The following is a 24,946-nucleotide window of genomic DNA, read 5'->3' on the forward strand; positions in this document are numbered from 1 at the left end:
TGCAATAACGCTTCCCAATAGTCGAATATTGATTCATCCAGCTACCCTGTGCTGCGGAACCACATAGTATGTGCTTGCTAACGTTATGTAACAGATACACATACTTGCATCTTTGTCTTTTTACGATCACCAATCCCACCCTTCGGTTGGTCCGTGCTGAGCACAACCAATCATCAAAAAGGCAAACGGGATGCATATAAAACAAACTAAGCTCCGACAATGATTGCAGATTGTTTAATACATTGTACAACATAATCTGGTGGTGGTAGAGAACGTGTGAAAAAATTGTTCATATTCAAGCATTTAAGCAAGACACACTTGTGATAGCAACTCAACAATGATGCGGAAGTGACGACAGTAAAGTATAATATACAAAGTGATAGTATTAATCGCTCATTTCGTCATTCACTCAAATGCACTGACAAGTCAATACGCTTTGAATGTTGAATGTTGGACGTATAGCACCCACTGTACAAAGCGGTTGAACCTCTGTTTCACCAGTTCTCAATGTATAATATATGACCTTCACCGACACATTAGCACAATAAATGTTTTTTTTCAGAAGGATCTTAGATGCTGTCGGTTTGGGTGGATCTGTCTTACTTCGGCAGTTGATCCTCGGCATGAGCGTTAAGGATAAGAAATATATTTGCAGCATAGCTAACAATGCCTGAATAAACCCTGAGTTAACCCCGGTTGATAATATGGCTTCTAAAGAGGTTATGTAACTTCTATGTGATAATATGACTTCTTAAGTGATAATATGACTTATTAAGTGATAATATGACTTATTAAGTGATAATATGACTAAAGTGAACATTAGCGAGCATCACGTTGCTGTAAGTTCAATCGTTCAGTCAACGTAACATCAGTCTCTGACGTTTACCAGTCGGGAAGACCTTGATCCCACGACCATTTCACACTAACACTGACAATGGATGAATCTTGGTCTCCCTGCATCATGCCCTTCGGTCTGTAGATACTAAGAAACCAAAGAAAATAGTGATTGATGGATTGAGCAACGTCAATAGGTTGAACAGGATACAGGAAGACGTGGTCGATGTCAATCTGCGACGTTATCTCAAAAACCTCATCGTTCATTATGTGGGGAGATGCTTTTTTCATTAATAAAAAAATATGACCAACCTATGTTTGGAAAACTGGTACAAAATATATCCACACTGGTCGAAAGAGTAACACCAGCTAATTACAAAGTATCAAGGACGTACCAAGAGGCTAACTGTAGCGCTTTGTTTCTACCGCCACAACCAGTGTCAGTATTATTTCCTGTAGAAGTGGAATTGGTTACAAACATAATGAAATGAGCAGGTCATGACTGAAGGCATAACATGAAACAACATAACTACTTCATTTACAACAAAAATATTTCACATTAGCTTTTAAGAAAATTACAGCTTTTAATTTCAGTCAATTACGAAAATGAATCCCGTACCCGTTGCGGAATATCGACAGACGTGACAAAACTAGTTTGCCAGTCATGAAAATACAGTCAAATGCATCTACATACTGCAGCTGTTAACTAGTTTGATAACAAAATCCCCTCCTAAAGTGACCTGTACGAGTTCTTCTCAAACAATGATCAGTTATTATATGTACTCTTGCGAGGCACTGGAGTATGAACTGCTGATTATGTAAACGCTTTGCAGGCCACATAAATAAATATAACAATTTCTTCATTATACAATTATAGGAACGAAATAACATATATATTGAAAATTTGAACTATCAGTCCACTGTGGGCTTACGGTCAAAAGTTTGAAAAACATGTCTCGGAAATGACTGCTTTGGCCAACAGCTAGTTGAGTAATCTATGTTTTCCTCAGCAGATACAATTTCTTGAACGTTATTCTAAACTGTAATCGCTGAATCCTGGATAAAATGTTCAAAACACCATTAGACATAATTCCAGGAAGTACATGTCAGTCAGTTCCCTGTGGTCTTATTAGGTATTGTCCAAAGGCAGCATGCAGTAATTATATTCCTCTTCGTTTCTTTGGACAATGTACTGGGTGCGAAATCCACTGACAGTTGCTAATTACAACCACATCATGTCACATCGCTTACATTATAACACATATGTCCATGATTTAAGTTATATTACAAGACATTCCACAAAGGCACACACACATATTGCACAGTAGCATGAAATGGCTACGTCATAACTGATTATTGTTAGTATATGTGTCTGCTTTTTCCCGCAAGGCATGTCCATTTCTGGCTTGCTTCTGTACTGTACAACCGCAGTATAACCGCAGGAATGTTTCACGAAATTTGGTACTCATAGAACAATACAGCACAAAATTAATGGAGTTATTTATAAGGGCTACAATGTCCATAACATCCCCAAGGGGCAGGTACACAGTCTCGAAAAAAGACATCTTTGTAGCACTGAGGATGATGAGGACCCCTTGGGGCAACTCTGTAACGAGGAACAGTACTATGACCGATATCAACATTTTCGTGGTTCGGGAATGTTCTTGAAGTTTGATATGGCTTGAACCCGAGAACTTCAGGAAGCTTTTCCGTAATCTTATTTTTGAATGCATTTGGTATAAAAGAAGGCCTCCAAATATGGACATTAGTAGACATGGCACAAGCTTAGCTAACACAGCGTACATCCAAACGTTGACCAACACAAGCGGCTCCGTATCGTTGCTGCCAAGTCGTAGGCTTTTCAGAACAAAGATCGTACTATTGGTTTCGTTGTGTGAGATTATACTTTCCTTCATCTCATTAGTCAGGTAGTTTGGAATCATGACGATTGTAGACGTCATGTAGACTGCAAGTACTAAATATTTGGATTGGTTGATTCTCCGCACCCGAGCGGCGCTTGCTCCACTAGGTGATCGGATATGTATATATCTGACGATAGAGAGACTAACACACAACCATATTGAAATGGTATGCGTCACATTGGTCAGGTTGATATGAAACAACAGAAAAGTCATCCAATGAATGCTGTTTTTCTCCGGTGTGCTGGAACTTGTTGGGTATATACAGTAGAAGTGTATAGCAAAAGGCACGTAAGAGGACATTGTGATGATGTCGGCTATTGCCAGACCGGTCAGGATGGTGTTGACCGGTGTTCGCATGTGCTTACGTGTAAGTACGGTGATGTTGAAGATGTTCGTAATGATGCCAGAAAAACAGACACATAGGCTGGCGTATCCATGGTAACGGCCATAAGCTGTAGAGAGTCTCTCTAGATCTTCGTTGATGTCAGGTTGTCCCGCCATCTTGACCCTGTCGCTGTCTTGGCATCTTATGTTGTTCTCAAGGTACCTGGAACACAACAACAAAGTTATAGTGAGTGAGTGAGTTATTATTTAACGTCACATCGGCAATATTTCAGCCATATCGTGACGAGAACATTTGACATTGAAATAGAATATATATAGATATTATAAGAAACCTGCCGACGAAGGACAGTAAAACAACTAGAATATCACAATTGGAATTAAAACTAGCTTAGAAAGTTAAAACTAATAGCACTATTTGGACAATACAATATTAAAAATGGCTAGAGATCGCCAACAACTGAAGGTAGATCACCATACTAGGGACAACAAAGTTATAAGTACACATCAAAGGCAAATGCACTTTTCGATGGAAGCGACATGTCTGTTTGTTGACCGAGATTGTACTTCATCTGGATGTACAGCTACTTAACCTGCCAATTATAAAGTCGTGAACACGAGAAAAAAAGATCATGTGTTCATTAGGTCCAGCGTTCCGGGGTCTAACTAATTAGATCAAGTGAACGAGACATAAAGTAGACAAATGTTACCTCGATAAACACCGAAATGTCGATGCAGTCCATCGCGTGCACAATACGTACCATATTCATTTTAGTCAGACAGGAATTGAAGTTTAGATTACTGTACCATACAAAACTTTGAAAACCTTCCAAAACATTGTTTCATTTGGATCGATGGCAAATCAAGGAGTATATCTGGACACTTCCAGTGTTCATGTCATCTCTCAAATCTGATTTGGCCATTACAGAAAACATTGGACACATGTTCACATATGTATCTAGCTCACATACGTGGTCATCAAACGTTAGCCAAGCTGTGAAATTGTTTGCTCGTCATGCCGAAAGCCAGGGTTCGATTCCCCATTTGGGATCAATGTATGAAGTCCATCAGTGGTGATATTGCTGGAATATTGCTGAAAGCGGTGAAAAACCAAACTCAATAACATAATTATTGATCTGAGTCGAAGCCCGTTGAACATAGACAGTTGCCAACAAGGAAACAAGATCCGATATATTTCCAGGCAACTAAAACGTAGCCAGATACTATTAAAAGGGATTCCAACCTAAACAGGATCGATCTCCTTGACAAATATCCATACTAAACTAGCCATACGAATGTTTACAACCTTTGGTTCTTCAGGAATTATCTTTCTTGTATTTAACTTGACTTTTAGCACGTGGTTTACGAGAAGTCCTTAATACGCCAGGGTAGGTCACTGGTCTTCGACGACTCATCAAGCAAAGATGCCTTTAATTCCTTATCCGTAATACAGTCCGATATTTTACGAGTAGCCACAGACTGATATTTCTCCTGAAGGATAGGATGGCGGGATAAGCAACCGAATATAATAGTAGGTGATTTTCGATTGGAAGATTAATCGGGTTCAATGCCAGCAATACGTTCACGGGGAAATGTCAACTTTGCATTGGTCCTTGTGATAATTATCTCTGAAACGTAGCGACCGTTGAGTTGTAAACGTAATTTGCTGAAGACATGTCCCAGTTTATTACATGTGGTGACCATGTCATTCAGCAACGCAATCTGTAAAGCATACGCTCAATCGAGCAATTTTTGACTTGTTAGTACTCATCTGAGAGAATGCATACACAAGGATATTGAATAGTATCGGCCTGGTGAATATCAGTAGAGTTTTAAGCTGACGGGAAGACAGTTATATATTCTAGGGAGGACGTTCCAGGTCGCCTTCCTTCTTGCACTTTTTTGTTGTTTTGGTAATTTTTTCAGTCACATCCAGAAATCCTGATATTTAACAGTCCCACCTCGAGTATCTGGAGAATCAAACAAGGGTTTTTCAGCATGGAGCCTCCTTGTTCAGCAACAAACGGTGGATTGGGTAAAACACACATACCTAAAGGACTTACTTTTTATACACTATACAAGTGAGCGCGAAACCTGGCAAGCGATTTAACAAATGTTTCAATTTATTGTCCTGTGCTGACACGTAATTGGAAAGAAGTATCTTGATCCAGCTAAGAGGTGACGGGGATGTCCAACACAAACATTCGAATCGTCGCATTACTACGTTTTGATAATTCCTGTTTGAGTGAAAACCCGGGTTCGATTCCCCACATGGGTACAATGTGTGAAGCCCATTTCTGGTGTCCCCCGCCGTGATGTTGCTGGAATATTGCTAAAAGCGGCGTGTAACCAGACTCAGTCAGTCAGTCCTGTTTGAGAGGCATTCTATGAGTTGTAAGCAATAGGAATGAGAAGACTTTAACGGATGATGAACTTCTTCATTGTACAATAGCGACGTCATCTTCCATTGCCTTTGTTAGCCCTCATGTACCCTGTATATATACTTCCGTATCCATTGACCACCTCATATTTGAAAAGGGTATAAGTATTTATACCGAAGCGTCGCTATTGCACAATAAAGAAGTTGATCCTCCATAAAGACTTGCTATTCCTATTGATAATTTCTGTGTGATGCGACTGGGACATTGTCAAACGGCCTTTCAACTCAGACCGCCTCCGTGGTGTAGTGGTTAGAGCGTCCGCCCGGAGAGTGGAAGGTCGCGGGTTCGATCCCCGACCGCGTCATACCAAAAGACGTTAAAATATGGTACTTGTTGGTCCCACCCTGGCGCTCGGCATTAATGGGTACAACAAGGACTGGTCGGCTCGCAGTCAGTATAATTTGTCTGAGTGGGGTATTCATGCTTCACTGCGGCATGGTATCTCAGTGGGCTAGAATTATAAAACCAGCTTCAGTCTGGGCTAGTACAAGCAGCCGCACCTACACATACAAACGCATGCACGTCGTCATATGAGCGAAATATTCTCAAGTACGACGTTAAACCGAATTTCACCTCACCTCACCATTCAACTCATTCACTAGTATTACATATAAGGAGATTGAATTGAGTTGAATGGTGTTAGTTTGGTTGTTATTGTTAGTTATGACGATATTAAGTTATTTGTCAAAAGCCGAATCTTGCTCGTTCATCATTCAAGTACCAGGTAAAGGTTCCATCCAGAAAGGTATTATTCGGGTAAATATGAGTGGCGTGAAGGAACTGTATGTTTTGCTTGTCAGAATTCTAGTTTCGGTTTTCTTAAATTATCACATTCCACGCATTGCAAATTATAAAGTGTTCAATTAAAAGTAAAATACATACGGTTAGGTTGTATCTGCAGTTACCACAGATATTTGTGGGAGAGATTACGTATTTTCCGTTCGTATTTCCACCCATTATATTTTATCATAAATGTGTGGTACCAGCTGATTTGCACCTGTAGGTAATAAACACATTATTATCAGCCCACAGCCCAATGCTTTTTACATAACATGGTGAAGGATAAATGATAGTCATTCTGATGGAATATGTTGCTGGCGCTAATTTCAGTAATCAAATTGCTCTTGGTGAAGGAGATTGCTAAGATTCAAGAGGTGACACCAGCGTATCACACCCAATGTAATGTGATAAAACATGTAGACTTTCTTGTTTGGTAATTTCTCAGCGTCCAGTTTAGCATGCTTTGCCAATATAAACATACACTGATGGAAGCAGGTGGAACTGGTAGTGTTTATGACTTTGACAGATCATATCAGTTTATAGCGGGACACGTTGCAACGTTATTGCGTGAAATGCTGCATATTCATACAAGCGAAATCGCAAATGTAAGGCATATGTTTACATGTTTCATTTTATGCATTCTGAAATCGTGATAAAAAGAAACCTTATTCCAAATCAGTACATGAGGTATAACTTGTTTCAGTTAAGGTACAGTGAGTGCCTGAGTTTAGTTTTACGCCGCACTCAGCAATAATCCAGCTATATGCCGGCGGTCTGTAAATAATCGAGTCTGGACCAGACAATCCAGTGATCAACAACATGAGCATCGATCTGCGCAATTGGGAACCGATGACACGTGTCAACCAAGTCAGCGTGCCTGGCCACCCGATCCGGTTAGTCGCCTTTTACGTCAAGCATGGGTGTCTGAAGGTTCATTCTAACCCGGACCTTCACGGGTGTTAAGGAACAGAACATGAGAAGGGGATTATTCATATCAGCATAAGTAACTAATCAGTTTTCTTCATCAGTATGAATGTGTGCATTTGGGATTATATATCGAGTATAATGGTAACAACGAATATCCACCAATAGACTGCTTACATGCGCCTTCAGTATGTGATTCTGCTGGTCAGGCTGTTTCACATGACTGATTGCGTACCCGATGGCGTGGAGCTCGTTGTCTATCACTGTGCTGACGCCGTGTTTTACCTTTAATATTACTGGCAGTGGGTGTAACAAAGAAGGAATCTCACTGATGAAAACACCTTCTGTGATCCATAACCTCAGGCCAAGGTACTGACCTAGGTACATACACTCTGTGATTGACCTTATGTTGCCAAAACATCATCCACGATGTCTGTTTGATATATATAGAAAGAAGAAACAATTTCCAATTGTTTTGTTTTTTTGTAACATAGATTTCAGTAATTTCGAAAAGAAAGCTGCTTTCATAGAGCTACGAAAGCGTGGTAAAAGTCAGTGGCTGCAAATGGTTTCTTTTGAAATTTGGTATGTTGATACTTCCACGAGAAACAAAAAAATGATAATCTACGTCCTGGAACCTCAGAAGATGATCATTAAAATCGGATGGTCCACACTCAGGTCAACACAGTCAGCAGCGTGTTAGCATGTACGGGCATATCACATACATTACATCTAACACGAGCTGACAAACGTTACCTCATTTGCATTCTTGATTACTCACGACAAAATCGATACCAAGGTTATTCAAAAAACGTGTCTCTACAAGTATGATCGCCAATTACCAAAGTCACGTATTCTACACGCCAACCAGTTTGTGCCTTTCGCCTTACATCGAGCTGGCACGTTGGGATATAACACTATTACCATTCAAAGTGACGTTAAACCCAAATCACTCACTCACTCTACATGGCTGTATAAATCCTACTATACACTGTCCCTTTTCATTTGCAGATCCAACGTCATGTTTGGCATATTTCATAAAACTATTAAGGAGTGTAAAGTTCCATGAAGTTCCTATGCAAAGTATTTACGTTTTCTAACAGGGTTCCGATTTCATTCAGGGACATTCATTTAAAAAACAAGTCCACTTGCAGACATGCTGATCTGTGAATGAAACAAAACCATGTTTACCAATGCCTAGGGTGCTAACAGTAACGATCCAGTTTCTACAAATAGACTGCTATTGATCACATGGCGTCAGTGGTAACAAGAAAAGACGAATGGCCATTCTTCACCGTTCGCTTCATATCATATATATTTCAAGCAGGGAGAGACAAGACGCGCACCGGCATTGTACGTTCCATAAAGGACGATGATGGGTTCCTGAATACATTGTATGTATATTTGCGTTCAGATGCGGTCTTTCATGTGCTTAAATTGAACAAGTACTTTGATCTTAAATTACAGTAGAACACAGACTTCTGTCTATAGGGAACTACAAAATACGTATAATGGATATTTGGGGATATTTGTAAAGAAAATATGCTTTTTCTTCACTTCAAAAATATATACTCAAAAATATCAAACTTTTTGTTCCGTGAATAACGCATAGTTCAGCAGTGTTGTGAGGACGGATTTAACTATTGCTTAAAACCGGTAATGTCCGAGCCGCATATTTCCCCATTGACATGTAGTCTCACCTCAGGCAAGTGAGTTTGTTCAAAATTGCCCTTGTTCACCCAGCAGAAAATGGGTACCCGGTGGGATAAGTCATGTGACCATAACCTCGTAGCGCCTAAGAGACAGCTTGTGTTATCCGGGGTAATAATGTTGTGCTGTTTGTGCGCGCTTTGATCATGCCCCTTTGTGGTGTGGAGTATTGCGCGGTATAAGTATTGTCATTATTATTATCATTATTATTCTGCATGTACTGTTTGTGGTCCTTCTCACAGACCTCCCTGAAACATTAAATGTAATGATACAAAGTAACTTGCATAAATTATGGGATTAGATAAGATTTACTTTACGGTATAGTTTTTACTTTGTAAATTTAACGTTTAGAAGGACTGGGGAAGATCAGATTGATGCCAACAAACTTGGCAAGCCTCTCTTGATGAAGACACATGACTTTTTATTCAGGATCTTATCGTATGTTTTGTTACTGCCAGAATGTAATATCGATCAACGTATAAATTGTGATCATATCAAAATGTTCGAATTCGTTGTAATATCAAAGAACACAGACAATTTTTTCAGTTAATTTGTGAAATTGATTATGTTATACGTTGACTATACCGAATATAATTTGTATGCAACTATTTGTTGAAGAGCGTAGAGGGTTTTGACTGTCAATCGAAGGGAATGTATGATTCAGAATAGGGATGGATATGTTACAGTGAATGTGTCAAATCAGGAAATGTGTACATTTTCTGGAATATTTAGGAAATGTGTACATTTCCCGATTCACTCAGTAAATGTATACATTTCCTTAAATTTTCAGAAAACTTCCTTTCCTAACCGCAAGAACGCTACTGCAGAAGTCAATTTGACTTGTGCGCTCAGAAACTTTTGTCCATGGTTGATGTTCAAACTGACAAAGAAATTGGACTGCGTCAAGCTGTGCAACAAGAATCAATCTGTTGTGGTCAAGGATACACTAAGTGCAATTGTGCGCAAAATGCTAAGCAGTGCAAAACCAACAAATGTAGATGTTACAAAACAGGACAGGTGTAATAGCCATTGTCATTCAAGCTTGAATTGCCACAATAAATGAGTTCGTGTAAATTGATTATTTTGTTTGTCCTTTAAATCGAAGCTATATTATTTGAGATAGCAAAAATTTCATATAAACAAATGTGTCAAAACTCAGGCCCTCAAATCAGAAATTTGTAAGTTTCTGAATATTCCAGGAAATTTACACATTTCCTGATTTGAAACATTGAATTTCAATGTAACATATATAGATTTTTATCATGTAATACGTAGAAACGAACTCCGTCTTCGAGTAATAATATCCGCGTGGAAACGGGGCGGGTTGATATTCTACTGATTCCACTCAAAACCCCAAATTCTACTTTCCTCACAGGAACAATGATGACGCCAATATCTGGTTGACTGGTCGCTGCTACATGTTGAAATAGTGGTGTGAAATGCGAAATACTTTCTACTTATTCACTCTGTGGTTTAGTATATATATATATATATATATATATATATCCGTTGGAAACGTATGCAACCCGAGGCTCCTTCCTATCAAAAGAAGCTGACACTAAAATATTGCGTAATGCCGAGTTAATGGCACTGACCTAAGTTTAAAATAGACAGACGTGCTGCCTAATTACATGTATAGGATTAAAATATGTACATTAAATGTACCGGTATGCATTTGATGCGTACATTAGATCAGACACCAATAGCCTGACACTAAAAAATAGTCTTATACGGGTTTAAGGTCACTGGTACTTTTCTAAATCAATAGTTACAAAAACAGGGTATTGAATAGTTACTCTAAAATATTAAAATATGTTCATTCGATATATTCACGTTCATTGCAATGATTTAGATCACAATGGGAAGTTTCTACTCTCCTAAAATTAAATTAAAGTCCTTCGTGGCGTAAGTTATCTAACCAGGTCAAATTGACTGGTGACATTGAAAAAAAAGCATTCTATGGAAGACACATTGACATGAGAATGAGTACAACAATCTTTCGCACCAACGTGTGGACTCTAAATCACTTAATGCAGTGCACCAACTTGTTTCAGCTGAGCTGTTCCACTCTTGGGAGGTACCAACCATCATCCTTCGACAAGTCCTAGATACAAATGGGATCCAATTCCAGGGGATATTTAACAAACAAATTTAAATGGTCACCAGTCATGCCTACAACAACATCACCTTTTAAATTCGGCGGAAAAGAATCCATACAACCTTAATTAATTCTCCCTGGCCTCTGTGAGCCAATTAGTTAAGCATGAACAAAGGTGTTGTTTCAGAAATTCAATCCAATTCCTCCAGATCCCACCAGTGTTATGAATCACGTCTCACGCTTCGAAATCACATTAACACAGCGGCTCAGCCGCTCAAACTACTGAGAAGTAAATAAAGGCATGTGCTACTCTGTGAGATTTACTGCATTCATGAGGCAACTTACCACCTGCCAACTGGAACTGAATGAAGCACACAATGAAGCAAATATACCCCGGCACTTCTCATGCAATCCACCAGTCAGCGGGAAGTATCTAATTAAGTTAAACGTACGAGCCTATCGGCCTATAGTAGCTGCAGTAAATCACTGGTCAGTCGGAGGTTTTAGCTGAAAGTCCAGAATACATGAGGGGTAATGACATTGGGCTCGTATTGTTTGCATTCTTTGTTTATCTGAGATGGCGTCTTGATTATATTACTTGCTTACTATTTTTGCAATTGATATCTGAATTACAAACGATACTTTTGCTGTTGGTTATTGCTTGGGTTTGTATCCATTTCAGACGGTTTATATTCGATAGTAATTTCCTCATTTTCTCACATGCTACATGGTATGTTTCACAACACGAGTAAAACGGTTTCACGAAACAACTTTTTTCTTCATCTTTTGGGAATTTTGGACTTGTTTTATATTTCAATAGATTAATATTTATCAAATTCTGTATGTATTTCAACAGTTATTTACTTGAGAGAGTTTGATGGATGTTTGATATTTAAGTTGGTGATGTAGCGATGTTGATGGGATTGGCAAAGATATGATCTGGTGTTAGGTGTTAATTAAAGTGATAAAATTCCAGACAACCCAAACCCGTGCCACATATCACATTATACGAAACAGTAAAGAGAAATAGGAATCTACAAATACAATCCTACACTCCAAACGACGAGTCCTTACAGGTCCAAATTTAATGAGTTTCTAGAACCATCTGTTGTCCATTACGTAACTGATAATCAGCCAGGCCCTGGGAAGTCTGTATAGCTATCAGTGTGTTGTAGATATAACGGACATGTTCGACCTTTCAACCTTTGTTTGTTCGACCTTTGTTATGACAGCATGTACAGGTAAACATGTACACGTGTTAACGAGAAAATTATGACTTCAAACAAGGCGCTAATAGCCCCTTCCCACACTCCTAATGAGCTGGAAACAGTCGACAACCTTGGACGTGAGGATCATTGTAAAAGCCATCTTCACTTGGCCTGTCTAGCTGTATCCATTACAACATGGATATATACAACAATGTATTATGACGGCTAATGACTTTGGCCTATCGTGTTCATTGCCATGCACGGCATTATAGCAATCACACGCTATTGGGCTCATATAGTATTCCATAAATCGTAATTCGCGTGAACTATTATATCTTGTCTTTAACGAACCCCGACATCTGATGTCAGTACCATACAAAACGACTTGAGCCAATGAATTTCCACAGTTTTTATCGCCGTCCATGCTCTGGTGTTCGTATCAGATGATTTGTTATTTTTACAAAATATGATGACCTTAGTAAAAATGAAAACGATAGGATAACCTGAACTTTGTCATGAATAGATGTTTAACTCCATTAGAAACCAGTCATTCGGACTAGCAACACAAATATGTTATTGTTAAACATGATTGTCAGTTGAACTGACAGCGTGACAGTCCTCATCGTAACATTCTGTATTGATTTCTGAAATCGTTATAATTGTAAGTAATATTTACAATATACTTGTATATGCGTTGAATTCATTACTGTCTAATCAAAACATGAAATAATGCCATTCCCTGTTTTTACTGGACACCACATTTTGAAGCACTATTAAAGTCATACCTTCATTAACGACGTACTTGTATAGACATCACCAGGCATGTTTGTTATTGCTAAGCTTCAAATTGTCATAAATGTTCAGTTCAGTTCTTTTGTCGAGTGCTACATGATCGATCGAGGAAGATGTAATACATCAACAAAATTATATTACACATACCAATAAGCTCATGACTATTTTTGTTTTTTAAAACAAAAAGTATTCAGACATATTTATGCGCGTTTGACGTTTTAACACATTGCAATATTCAACTCCATCATGATATGACTATAATGAGACTATAATAATGTCATTCCCTACCTGGTTAATTTGACATGGAGTTATTGGTTTGTCATGTATTTAGTCATAAACGAGAATTCTAAATCACCTACCGATTTGATTTAGCTTTTCCATACGTGGTCGCTGTTCCTATTGACGGACATGCATCTCAAATAAGGATAAAGTGATGACTCCACTCCACTCCTCCTCCGTCTAGTCGTACGTATCATTAACCAATAACGTCAGTCCCCCAGAAGACGGCAAGGTCTACAGTACACTTCATACCTTCATAATAGATCTGTGATTACAGTAGCATGCTCTGCTAGCCTCTATTCTTCGGAAGGCTGCTATTTGCCTCCAGATCGCCACACAAGCGATGATATATTGCTTTAGAAATGAGTTCATTTTCCTTTGAAATGCGCCATGGCTTTCTACTCAGCATCACGACCCTCTGCTGGTATATCTTCTTTGTGGTCAGAGAATATAGATTAGTCTTTCCCCGGGGAAGTACCCTGTATGGATAATAAATGAACTTAAAAATCAATCCGAGCCAGCTTTTTATGTCTAGGGTTGAAAGTACGCAAACGTTGATTGGGAAGCGGCACATCGGCGCGGCAGCATGATGGAGATCCAGGAAGGGAACGCCATAACAGTAGCATGTGTAATCCATATGATCATATACAAACACTGCAAATATTGACTTGTCGCTGACATTGACGAATAGTTCAGAAACAACTTGATATAAAACACGAAGATGCATCTGATGCTTTTCTACACCAACTTCCAACAATATTTGATTTTGGAAACATGGTTGTGCGTGATATTAAAAGACATGTGAGGTGAGGTGAAATTGGGTTTAACGTCGTTCTTGAGAATATTTCGCTCATATGACGACGTGCATGCGTGTGTATGTGTATGTGTGGCTGCTTGTACTAGCCCAGACTTAAGCTGATTTTATAGCCCACTGAGATACCATGCCGCAGTGAAGCATGAATACCCCACTCAGACACATTATACTGACTGCGAGCCGACCAGTCCTTGTTGTACCCATTAATGCCGAGCGCCAGGCAGGGACCAGCAAGTACCATATTTTAACGTCTGTTGGTATGACGCGGTCGGGGATCGAACCCTTGACCTTCCGCTCTCCGGGCGGACGCTCTAACCATTACACCACGGAGGCGGTCTTAAAGACATGTGTCATAGGTGAAAGGAATATCCTGAAGGCTCATAGCAGAAAACTCATACAACAGCTAGTGAAATGCGGTCCTTCTGTTAAAAATGTAAGACGTCGTTAGCAGCACTGAACCTTATTTCTGTTCGCAGATAGTTTAGTTGTTGTATGTATGTATGTATGTATGTATGTATGTATGTGTGTGTATGTCTCTCTCTGTCTCTCTCTCTCTCTCTCTCTCTCTCTCTCTCTCTCTCTCTCTCTCTCTCTCTCTCTCTCTCTCTCTCTCTCTCTCTCTCTCTCTCTCTCTCTCTCTCTCTCTCTCTCTCTCTCTCTCTCTCTCTCTCTCACTCTCTCCCCCACCCTGGTAGTGTTTGTGTATTTCCTCACCAACAATTACTACACGTAACAGTCGTCAACACGCAGCAATCTTACGTTCCAAAATACAAATATGTAATTCATATAAAATACATCGCTATCAGAACATTTCCCGATTGATTAATTATTGCCCACAATATATGTAACACTGCTGTATACTTTCTTTTCCATGGATGATGCAGTAACATTTACATCGAAATGTTCTAACTGTAGCATATTTGAACATTGTTCTGATTCCTCTGATTTAGACAGATGGTATTAACATTTATTAAATATAAACTGAGCGAAACAAATAAAGGAACACATGAAACGTCAAGCGTTCCTTTAATATTGTCCACTTTTCATCACCAACTTTGAATAGCGAAATCTGAGAATAAATATAGGAACACTGCCATGAAGTGGTGTTCTCTTATTTGTTTCCCTCAGTATATTTCTATGAACAGTTATCCTTATCTTTAAACATTGAACGTTTACAGCTTGAGTTGCAATATACAATCTGAGTGTTACAAAATACAATCTGAGTCTTACAAAATACAATCTGAGTGTTCATGTGTACCGAGTTGTAGCAGTCAGTTACACTGATTAAACCAGTGCTGCTTGACCAGTGATTGATGCCGACAGTACTATGGACATAGCCCAGCTGAGCACCAATGCTGTGATGAGTATTCCATATTTCACCAGGTGAGTCCGGAATTTTAATGATGATAGCATGAAGCAACTGGAATTTCCTGCACCCTTAGTTAAAAATCCATATCCCAGGTGATTGTTGTTGCCAATAATTACACGAGAAAAGAGACAGGGTTACATGTTAAAAAGATCAGGGATGCAAAATGGTATTTAAATTTATGCAACCAATCACGTTTGTCTCGTCCATCGGTATATTGTTAGAACATAGTTGAAAGCCAACTACCAGCTTGCCAAATGTAACTATACGAAGTAATTGGAAACTGGTTGTCGTCTCAATACTGACAGGCACCTAGGAATGCAATTCCTCTTTCGCTTTCGCCATGGTCCCTAGCATGGTGAACTACCTTCAGTTGCTGGTGATCTATAGCCTATTTTAATATTGTGTTGTCCTCTATAGTTAAAATGTTTTAGATTTAATTACTAGTTTTACATTTATATCTGTGATATTCTAGCTGTTTTAGTGTCCATCGTTGACAGGATTTTATACACTATCTTTAATTATTGTTAATATATATGTTGTTTTAGTCACGATATAGCTGAAATATTGCCAAAGTGACTTTAAATGTTAACTCACTCACTCACTCACTTTCGCTTGTTTAGGATGCTACATAACACCATATGCTACTTTGAAATACCGTTGAGACACAGTACCATATGTCTTATGTCATAAGTTATAGCTACATTCACTTTAATTTATTGTTTATGTTAAACATTTCTCGTCACTATGTGGCTGAAATATTGCCGAGGGGGACGTTAAATTCTAACTCACTCACTCACTCACTCACTCACACACTATAGCGACATTCAACCATCACTTGAGAAGATCGCTTATCTACATTCCAAATATTTGTCCAATGAGGAATATGTTGGACAGGATCCTGCGGACGGTTGAAGAAGATGAAGGAGCTCTGTTTCCTACCATTCAGTAAAGAACTATTCACAGATGTAACTATGATGTCCTTAAGTGACAAGTATACGTTTTAGTCCATTTAGCCCCATTGCTAGATTCACATTGACAGTGAGCCTGCCACATTTCTATTACAACTCGGTTTCAGTTGCATTCTAATGGAACGCTGTCTTGCGCTTGAGATCATAATACGGGCCTAGAGAGTGGTCAGCGAAGAAGGCCGTCAAGCAGACTAGGAGCTGCGACTGGCATTGACATTACCAAATAAACTCCCTGGCTACGGGGTGCCTAATCATAATTATTCATGGAGTATCCTGTGTCCATTCAATTTGGTGGAGTCTGAATTCTCACACTGACAGCTTGATCTACTTACACGTGTCGGTTCCTGACACAAGGAAACATTGTATTCCCAGACTGTCACAAAGAAATCGTTAATGTCCCACTTTCTTCACTCTCCCAAACCAAATTCACTGTTTTCAGCTGTCATCGAGTAAAATGTTTAAAGTACTTCCTTGCTAGCTACGAAAAAAAACTGCGGCGTTTAAATCACAATTTCGAAAAAACAGAACCTAAGCGATGTCAATCAGATCGTGGGGTTTCTTTTATTAGACCAAGATAGATGTTGTTATTCTTAACTTGATTCAAATCAGGAGTGTTTTCTGTTTGTCAGCTTTTTTGTTCATTATTTTGTTTTACTGTAATGGCCCTTAAAATCAATATTCTCTCTATACTGATACTATCATAAAATAATACAACACCACATACCTCTGTTACATGTTTGATATATTTGATTGAGAATAACTACGTAGAAATCGAGATGTGGCTTCAGAGAATATATGAAACGTAACAAAACCGAATGTCACTTACTTCTAGCTCGTAGTGACATATGATCCACTCTGAACAGTTGAACATTGCATGTAATTTCCATTTAAATGAAACACTTCATCTACCCACTTGTTGCACCAGTAAAATAGAGAGAGAGAGGGAGGAGAGAGAGAGAGAGAGAGAGAGAGAGAGAGAGAGAGAGAGAGAGAGAGAGAGAGAGAGAGAGAGAGAGAGAGAGACATGTCATGTATATTAGGTTGATCACCTGTTTGAGGTAAATTTGATGTGATGTTTTTTTCTCTGAGCTTCCTTGCACCAAAGAAAAAAGCTCTTTTCCCCAAAAAATAATTCGGAAGGTTGCGGAAATCAAACTTTCTTCATGTTTATGGGACGGCATAGAGCACAGTATTGTTTGTATAACATACATATATGACACTGTTTAAACCATCCTCTGGGCATTCCGACATGTCAAACATTATGATTAAACTTCACGTTGAAACCAAGATAAAAAATGCCATGGTAATCAGTTCTAATACATTACATCTTTCTTTTGCTTGTGACGGTCTTCAATCAAGGGAAAAGCTTTCTGTATTGTAAGGGGCATTTCACTTGAGTGACTTCATCGGCAGTTGCCATTACTCTACGTCAGCTGATATACTAAAAGTATCAGGATGTATTCCATAGAAGATGTTTTTCATGGAAGTTCAAAAAGCAATTCCTTTTATACATCGAGTTCTTAAAATAAGTACGTAATCTTCACACTCATTAGCTTGTTAATACTTACGTTTTCCACGGATTACCTTGCTGTCTACGTGTGACATTACGTCAGAGATGCTGTGTGTATAATGAACGTGTACATCCCACTCCTCGGAATGATAACTAACTTCAAGTTCCTCTCATATCGAAACACAAGTTTATGGCGTTAGGCTTGATACTATACTCGCTGTAATAATGCGCATGCGCATCGACGAAATGCAGGTCAAGAAAGATGAAAGATCGACACAATAACTAAGCATCAAAGTTAACTGTCAGACAGGTTCAGCCCAGAACACGGAAAGGAACTTAAGGTAGTAGAGAAGATTTGTTAGATTGTTTGGGTGCTGTTGATAACAAGCAACTTTTCTGTCAACCGCTGGCTAGTAATCTCCCATCGTTGAACGACAGCAATGAAGCTCAAGCTGTGTATTGAGTAATTTCCCGTGAGGTTTCTGTCAGATCAGCAACTCTTAACGAGCGATGCATTCACAAGGTTTCCTTACCATGCGTGAGACTGTAAGCGTGATACGGACCTCGGGACGCATGAATAGTGTCAAATTCATGTATCATATAGTTTAGATGCAGGAAGACCGGCTTTGGAAGACCCTTCTTACCTGACCAGCATTGAGCTAAGACATAAATGTTATTGAAATGTTAGTTAAAGGAGCCTTCGGCGAGAGGTGTATCTCATAGGATCGTATCACAATTTAACCGTGCCAATGCTATAGCTGAACACATAATCACTCGAAGAGCATATCAATGTTTCAAATGTTATTTAAGACTCTTTGACAATACTTCATCTAATGTCCCACTTAAACGGTCGTGAACAGGAACTGAACGGCGTTAGTGTTATCTGAGTGAATGCAAATTACGTGTCACGCCGTTGCAGGTGTTTTATGTGACTGTTACATCCAGTTCTTGGAAATTGAACATACTATTCGACATGCTTGATGCAATTATTTGTCCTGTTGCAAAGATGAATAAATGTTTGCTTATTTGTTGTTTAACGCCGCACTTGGCAATATTCCAGCTATATGACGAGTGTCTGTAAATAATCGAGTCAGGACCAGACAATATAGTGATCAACAGCATGGACATCGATCTACGCAACTGGGCTCCGATGACATGTGAGGGAGCCTGACCACCAGAACCATCATTGGCATCTTTGGAAAAGCATGTGTTGATGAAGACCAAGTCTAACCCGCACTTCGAATGAATGAATGAATGAATGAATGAATTGGTTTGCAAATGTGTTGTTGGACACTACATTGATCTTCATTGTGTGAAACTCACACTGGAACGTCAGTATAGCCCATACACTATACCAGTACATAGTTACTGTTTGAGTGTACTGAATCAATGAAATGGACGTATGTCGTGTACAAAGGTCCTGGGATAAAACAAGACAGGAGACTTCGGTCTTTGTTAAAGACAATATATTCCTTTCATCCTAGGCCTGAATCCAGAACATATCTTCTCCACGACGTTTATTGCGACTGTGATGACCGAAACTACAAAGGCAGCAACCTTCATAGTTTTTCTTATCCAAGTGATGTAGCATAAAACACGAAAGAGCAACCACAAATCAAAATTAAGGCAAAGGTCTGCGAGTTCAACTCGGGCCAAGATTATACAATCTGCCAGGCCCTGGAATCAGAAGGCGTAAAACGCAACGATTTGAGAAATTAAGCCGTAAAAACCTCCCAGGCAAGAAATCAATTTACGACTAAGAGCAGTGATTGCACAATTCGTTTAGTCCCGTACGATAAGTAGAAGACTTTGCAATAGTTTCGGAGACATGAGCACATGATGTCGAAAGGGGTTTAATTCTCAAAGTCCCTCTTAATGCAATGTTCCTTGTAAAGCTGTAATGAAGTCTTTTATAGGTGGAATCATCTCAAGGATCTTTTAATCAACGATGACAAAATTGACTAACCTTATGAATTCGCGGAGTTATCATGGTGCAATTTGTGTTGACCTTTCCAACCGGCGGCACTTAGCACCACATGCTTGTCTCAGAGACAAACAACTTGGATGCCCTGTGGGTAACAGGTCACTGAATGGAAGGATTGTAACAAGAACGTGTCAGGGTGTGTGTGAAGCTTTTCATTCCTTTTTCGACTGTCAGCTGTGTAGACCTTATGGAAAATGATCATTCACTTTGTTCGTGCCATTATCAAAGTAAACAAAATACCATTTTTCTACCGTGTTACTAACCTCAACATAACGCGATTGCATGAAATTATTCACGGCAGTGTTCTGTTCACCAGTGGAAAATAATTAAATAGTAAATTTACTCTAATGACAAAAGCTAAATTATGCCCCCGCACACCCCCAATAAATAAATAAATAAATAAATAAATAAAAAAAATTTAAAAATATATACTGCTGATAACGGTAATATATATACATCCTTTTGACAATGTATACATTGTCATTATCAACTTTAGAATAAAGTCGTATATAACGTATTTCGTTAATCATATGAGTAATTCTAGTAATATCACAGAGGTAGATAGCAACAATAGGTTTTACACATGACACCCATTTGAGGAATTGATCCCAGATCATCGACATAGCTAGAGAACGCTTTAACAACACGGTTACATCTCCTTTAAAACATTGGGCAAGTGAAATGCTATTGTTCTATTTGTTTGCATGTAATCAATACCCATCTCATGTTGTCACACATCCTTTTGTATATTCCTGTTGCCATCTGCCCATTACCATGTAGTTATATGGAGCACAAGATTATACCGCTATGAGTAATTATGCAACTATTCGCACTACTTCGCTATATGATGTGATTCTTCCTAGATGTATGAATACAAAACAGCACAAACTCCTATGCGCCTTACGTCGTATACCGTGAAAGCAAACTATAAACAATGTTGTTTTTAGAGTGGAGTTTATAAACTTCACAAACAGTAAGCATTGACTTCGCGATAAACGTATGGCAGCGTTAAGCGAACCCTCGACTGAAAGTGCTATCCCGGCGCAGACACTTTTAGCCTTATATACAAGTATATAATTATCTTTCCTTGAAACAACTTCCTGGCCCATTGTATAAACAATGAAAGAGATTCCAGATTCCAAAGTTCTCTGATCACAATTGGTTCACGTCTGTGTGATATTTAAAAGACGAGTAGATTACTCTAAGTAGAAGGTAACATGAGCTACAGAAATACAGATTCTGCAAATCGTACACTTTAAAGATAAAACAGAAGCTGCTTGTTTAGCAAGTTGTAAGTTGTAAATCAAATTTTGACACGAAGCGTCATTTACTCTTGCTGTAGAGGATGTAGGTTTCTGGCATTGGTTACAACAGTCCCTCCTTATTATAGTGGCGATACAATGTTGCAGTCTTTTTGACATGGTGCCGTGAAGGAAAGCATGTGTGAAGATCTACATGGATCCAAATCTACAACGTTGACCTCACATCTTTATAAAAGATAAATAGCCTTCTCCTGTCCATCCATCTTCATGGTAGACCAGTTGGACCTCGTAGAAATGGTTCAACTGAAAACACTGCACCTCTGCCGCTAATGAGCAACAATTGTCAGCAATGATCGGCATGTTAATGGTGATAATATCTATTCGAAATTGACCAGACAGTTATCAGTGAGCAATCTACGAGTCCAAGGCCTTGCTTAAATGTAGGAGGGTTACCTTGGGCTGTCTGGTTTATCGTGGTATTGACATTATAGCGGGACTGACATTCACAGCAGTCCAGGAATCTCACTCGGATGAGTAATGTCTGACTGAAGGGCATTGAGAGTCGCAACACAACTGCACGTCTCTCACCCTACCGTTTGTTTTCTGCAAATAACTGTTAAGGTAGATGCAACATGTCATATGGAAACCTTCATATATTTCTAGGTTGCTTTTGTAAACTGACCTCACAATATCATATAAATGAATAATTCCAGTGACTATCAGTGCAAAATAACGTATATCCTTTTTCATCTAATCATACTCACAAGCTATTTTCTCATCTTCCACTAGTATATTTTACAAAGTATTTCCCTTGTTCTATCACCACACGTGTTCATTTTTATGTACAGTTGGTTCTTGAGCAGGATTGAGCGGATTTTGTTTCAAGGTAATATGCAAACAATTACTTCTTTTATGATTTCAAACAGTTTTCCTACAGACAAAATAAACAAAACTCAATCCTGAAAGTAGCTTCTGTACATACAGCAAAAACATAGACTGAAACGAAGCTTGTTGTTTTGTATTCAATTGCATGGCGAATATCAATACGTGTATGCCACTAACAGTGACTGTGAAAACCCTTGTAGTAATTTATGTAACGTTCATGCTCACTGAACAGCATTTTTATTGTGAAATTGTGTTTCATGTGGTACTGTCTATTGACGTTTATAGTCATTAAAACTGCTGGATGAAGCAATGTTTGTACAACCATACAAGCGTAGCGTCAGTAATGACAGCGCTCTTTATCACTGGTTCCATGTGCTGGTATAGTAGGGCTACTGAGGGCTCTCTCTGAAAATACCACATGACAAGTATGAGCATCAACATGGAACAGAGTACCTCATTTACACGACATGTTACTCAGGGATTGGCATATGTGTTAGGGATTTCATATCGCTGGATGAAACTCAATTTCCTTTTATTATGTGCATATCTTATTATTATCATATTAAAGAGGCTATCCTAGAACACGGTGTGCATGTTATGCTTTCAGGGGTCAAATCAAGTGATCTCAAGTGATTAACGACAATGGGATTGTGATGACAGAAAGATAAACGAAAGGTTATATTAACATGGTTAACAATACCTGAACGCTAAATCACTGTATATAAACAATGTATCTAAACATTTCACAGTCAACATAGGAGCAAGGGCTAACCGACAGCCAAAGCTGACGCTTACCCCTGGACCTTCAAACCGTAGCATTATGTAAATGTAACAAACAAAAATACCACAATAACATCTCCACATGTTTTATCTCGTCATTGGCAAGATATTTGCACTCTCCAATAAACACTGACTCTACTGTTCGATTGTACAATTCCCCAAACTGGTTAAACATCAGAATAAATCATCACTTGTGAATAATACATGTTACCATTTTTCGCAATTAGAGAATGCTGATGTAGCAGCTCATCGTTCTTGCATGTCTTGTAAGGTTCATACAACCTAATAAATATTGAAATGGATCACTTTTTTACGAAATCTGATTATTAATCCTTTTTAGAAATTTTGACATGCTCACGAGAAGATGTGCAGGCCAATGCGTTCATACAAGAAACTTTTAATATGAACACAATAGATTTATCACCGACGTTCCACCTTGAGTGGTAAGTTTAATACCAGCTCCCTTACCATTTCTCAGCGACCCGAGAAGATCCGGGTTATAATTGATCTTCAGCAACCCATGCTTGCCTATAGGAGTCAAGATGGGATAGGGTGTTCAGGCTCGCTGACCTGGTTGACACATGTCATCGTATCCCAGTTGTGTAGATGGATGCTCATGCTGTAGATCACTGGATTGTCTGTTACAGACCGCCGAAATATACCGGGAGTATTGCTGCGTTCAACAACCAACCAACCCGTTTTCAGTCCCCGTACGTTCTCTATATGGGATGAGAAAGATTACCATCCCCTTATACACATGACTGAACTGCAACACTCCCTCTCCCGTGCAGCCAGAATTGTTGCCAAAAATAATCATTAGTGTGTACACATCTTATAAGAGGAATAATTGTTTTTTGTTCAGCTTAACCTATCAAATCCCTGCTTATCCTATTTGTCGGTATGCATATCGACCCTCCGCCACTGCTAATCTGGTAAATTGGTACTCGGCACAACGCAGTTGGCTTTACCGTAAACCTGCGGATTTTCTGGACGTTCATGAAGCAGAAATGCATTTCCCATGTGTATGATGCTAATCGGCAGCCCTGGAAGGTAGTCCGTCGACAATTATACCCTACGTAGTTTGTTGTCCTTCCCCTTCAACAGGCACACGTGCGGAAACCACGAATTCATCATTTGTTTAAGAAACAATCCATTATTGTGCGCAAATGAGCATATGTATTAGCAGCAGCCTCAAATCAGCAAAGCTAGGGTCCCTGCAGATAGCTAAAGTGCTGTAAGTCCCAATGGTCCCTAGAATGGTGATCTACCTTCAGCTGTTGGCGATCCCCAGCCTTATTTTATATTGTATTGTCCTAATTTGAAATCCTCTTTTAGTGATATACATGTATGCTAGTTTTATTTCTTGTTACTGTGATATACTAGTTGGTTTTACTGTCCTTCGTCGACAGCTTTTTAAACTTTGTGCATTAATAATGTATTTACAACTATTTTAAGTCACAATATGGCTAAAATATTGCCGATGTGACTATAAATTTTAACTCACTCACTCACTCAAATCAGCAAAGTATTGCAAATGTAATCAAATTGCTTCCCCCTGACATGTAGTCACCGTTGACCGTTGACCATTATATCGTGCGAAGCTTGTCTTTTCCTTCAACAAGCACACGTGTGGAAAGCACGAATGGATAATTTATTTAAGAAACAATTCATTATTGTGCGCAAGTGAACATATGTATCATTAGCAGCATCAAATGAGCAATGTTTCTCAAATGTAATCAAATTACTTCCCTTGAAATGTAATGTAATTGTGTTTATTGTTAATGTATAACTTTTTAAGTCACAATATGGCTGAAATTTTGCCGATGTGACTATAATTTTTAACTCACTCACTCACTCACTACCTTGAAATGTAACCACAATGACACACGTATATCATCGGATTAGGAATATGGATTCCTAATCAGTAGAATCATGTACAATTCTGAAGGGCAGAGATGAGCTTCAGTGTAAGCATACATGATCAATTTAGTTCCTTATGCGTTACTGTATCGATACCATGTGGAGAACGTGCTATCTAATGCAA

General features: G+C 38.9%; 1 protein-coding gene across 1 annotated transcript in view; it reads right to left on the reverse strand.

Annotated features, from left to right (window-relative positions):
- Nucleotides 1–218: 218 nt before the first annotated feature.
- The window catches only part of LOC124273362 (G-protein coupled receptor dmsr-1-like), a 39,724-nt gene continuing 14,996 nt past the window's right edge, over nt 219–24,946 (reverse strand). The window contains exon 2 of the mRNA XM_046708599.1: nt 219–3,303. Coding sequence (XP_046564555.1) covers nt 2,178–3,257 — 1,080 coding nt within the window. The 5' untranslated portion in view covers nt 3,258–3,303 and the 3' untranslated portion in view covers nt 219–2,177. The remainder of the gene's footprint in view (nt 3,304–24,946) is intronic.

The sequence above is a fragment of the Haliotis rubra genome, unplaced genomic scaffold (assembly GCF_003918875.1).
Source record: "Haliotis rubra isolate DU_JTF1 unplaced genomic scaffold, ASM391887v1 Scf18, whole genome shotgun sequence".
NCBI classification, from domain to species: domain Eukaryota; kingdom Metazoa; phylum Mollusca; class Gastropoda; order Lepetellida; family Haliotidae; genus Haliotis; species Haliotis rubra.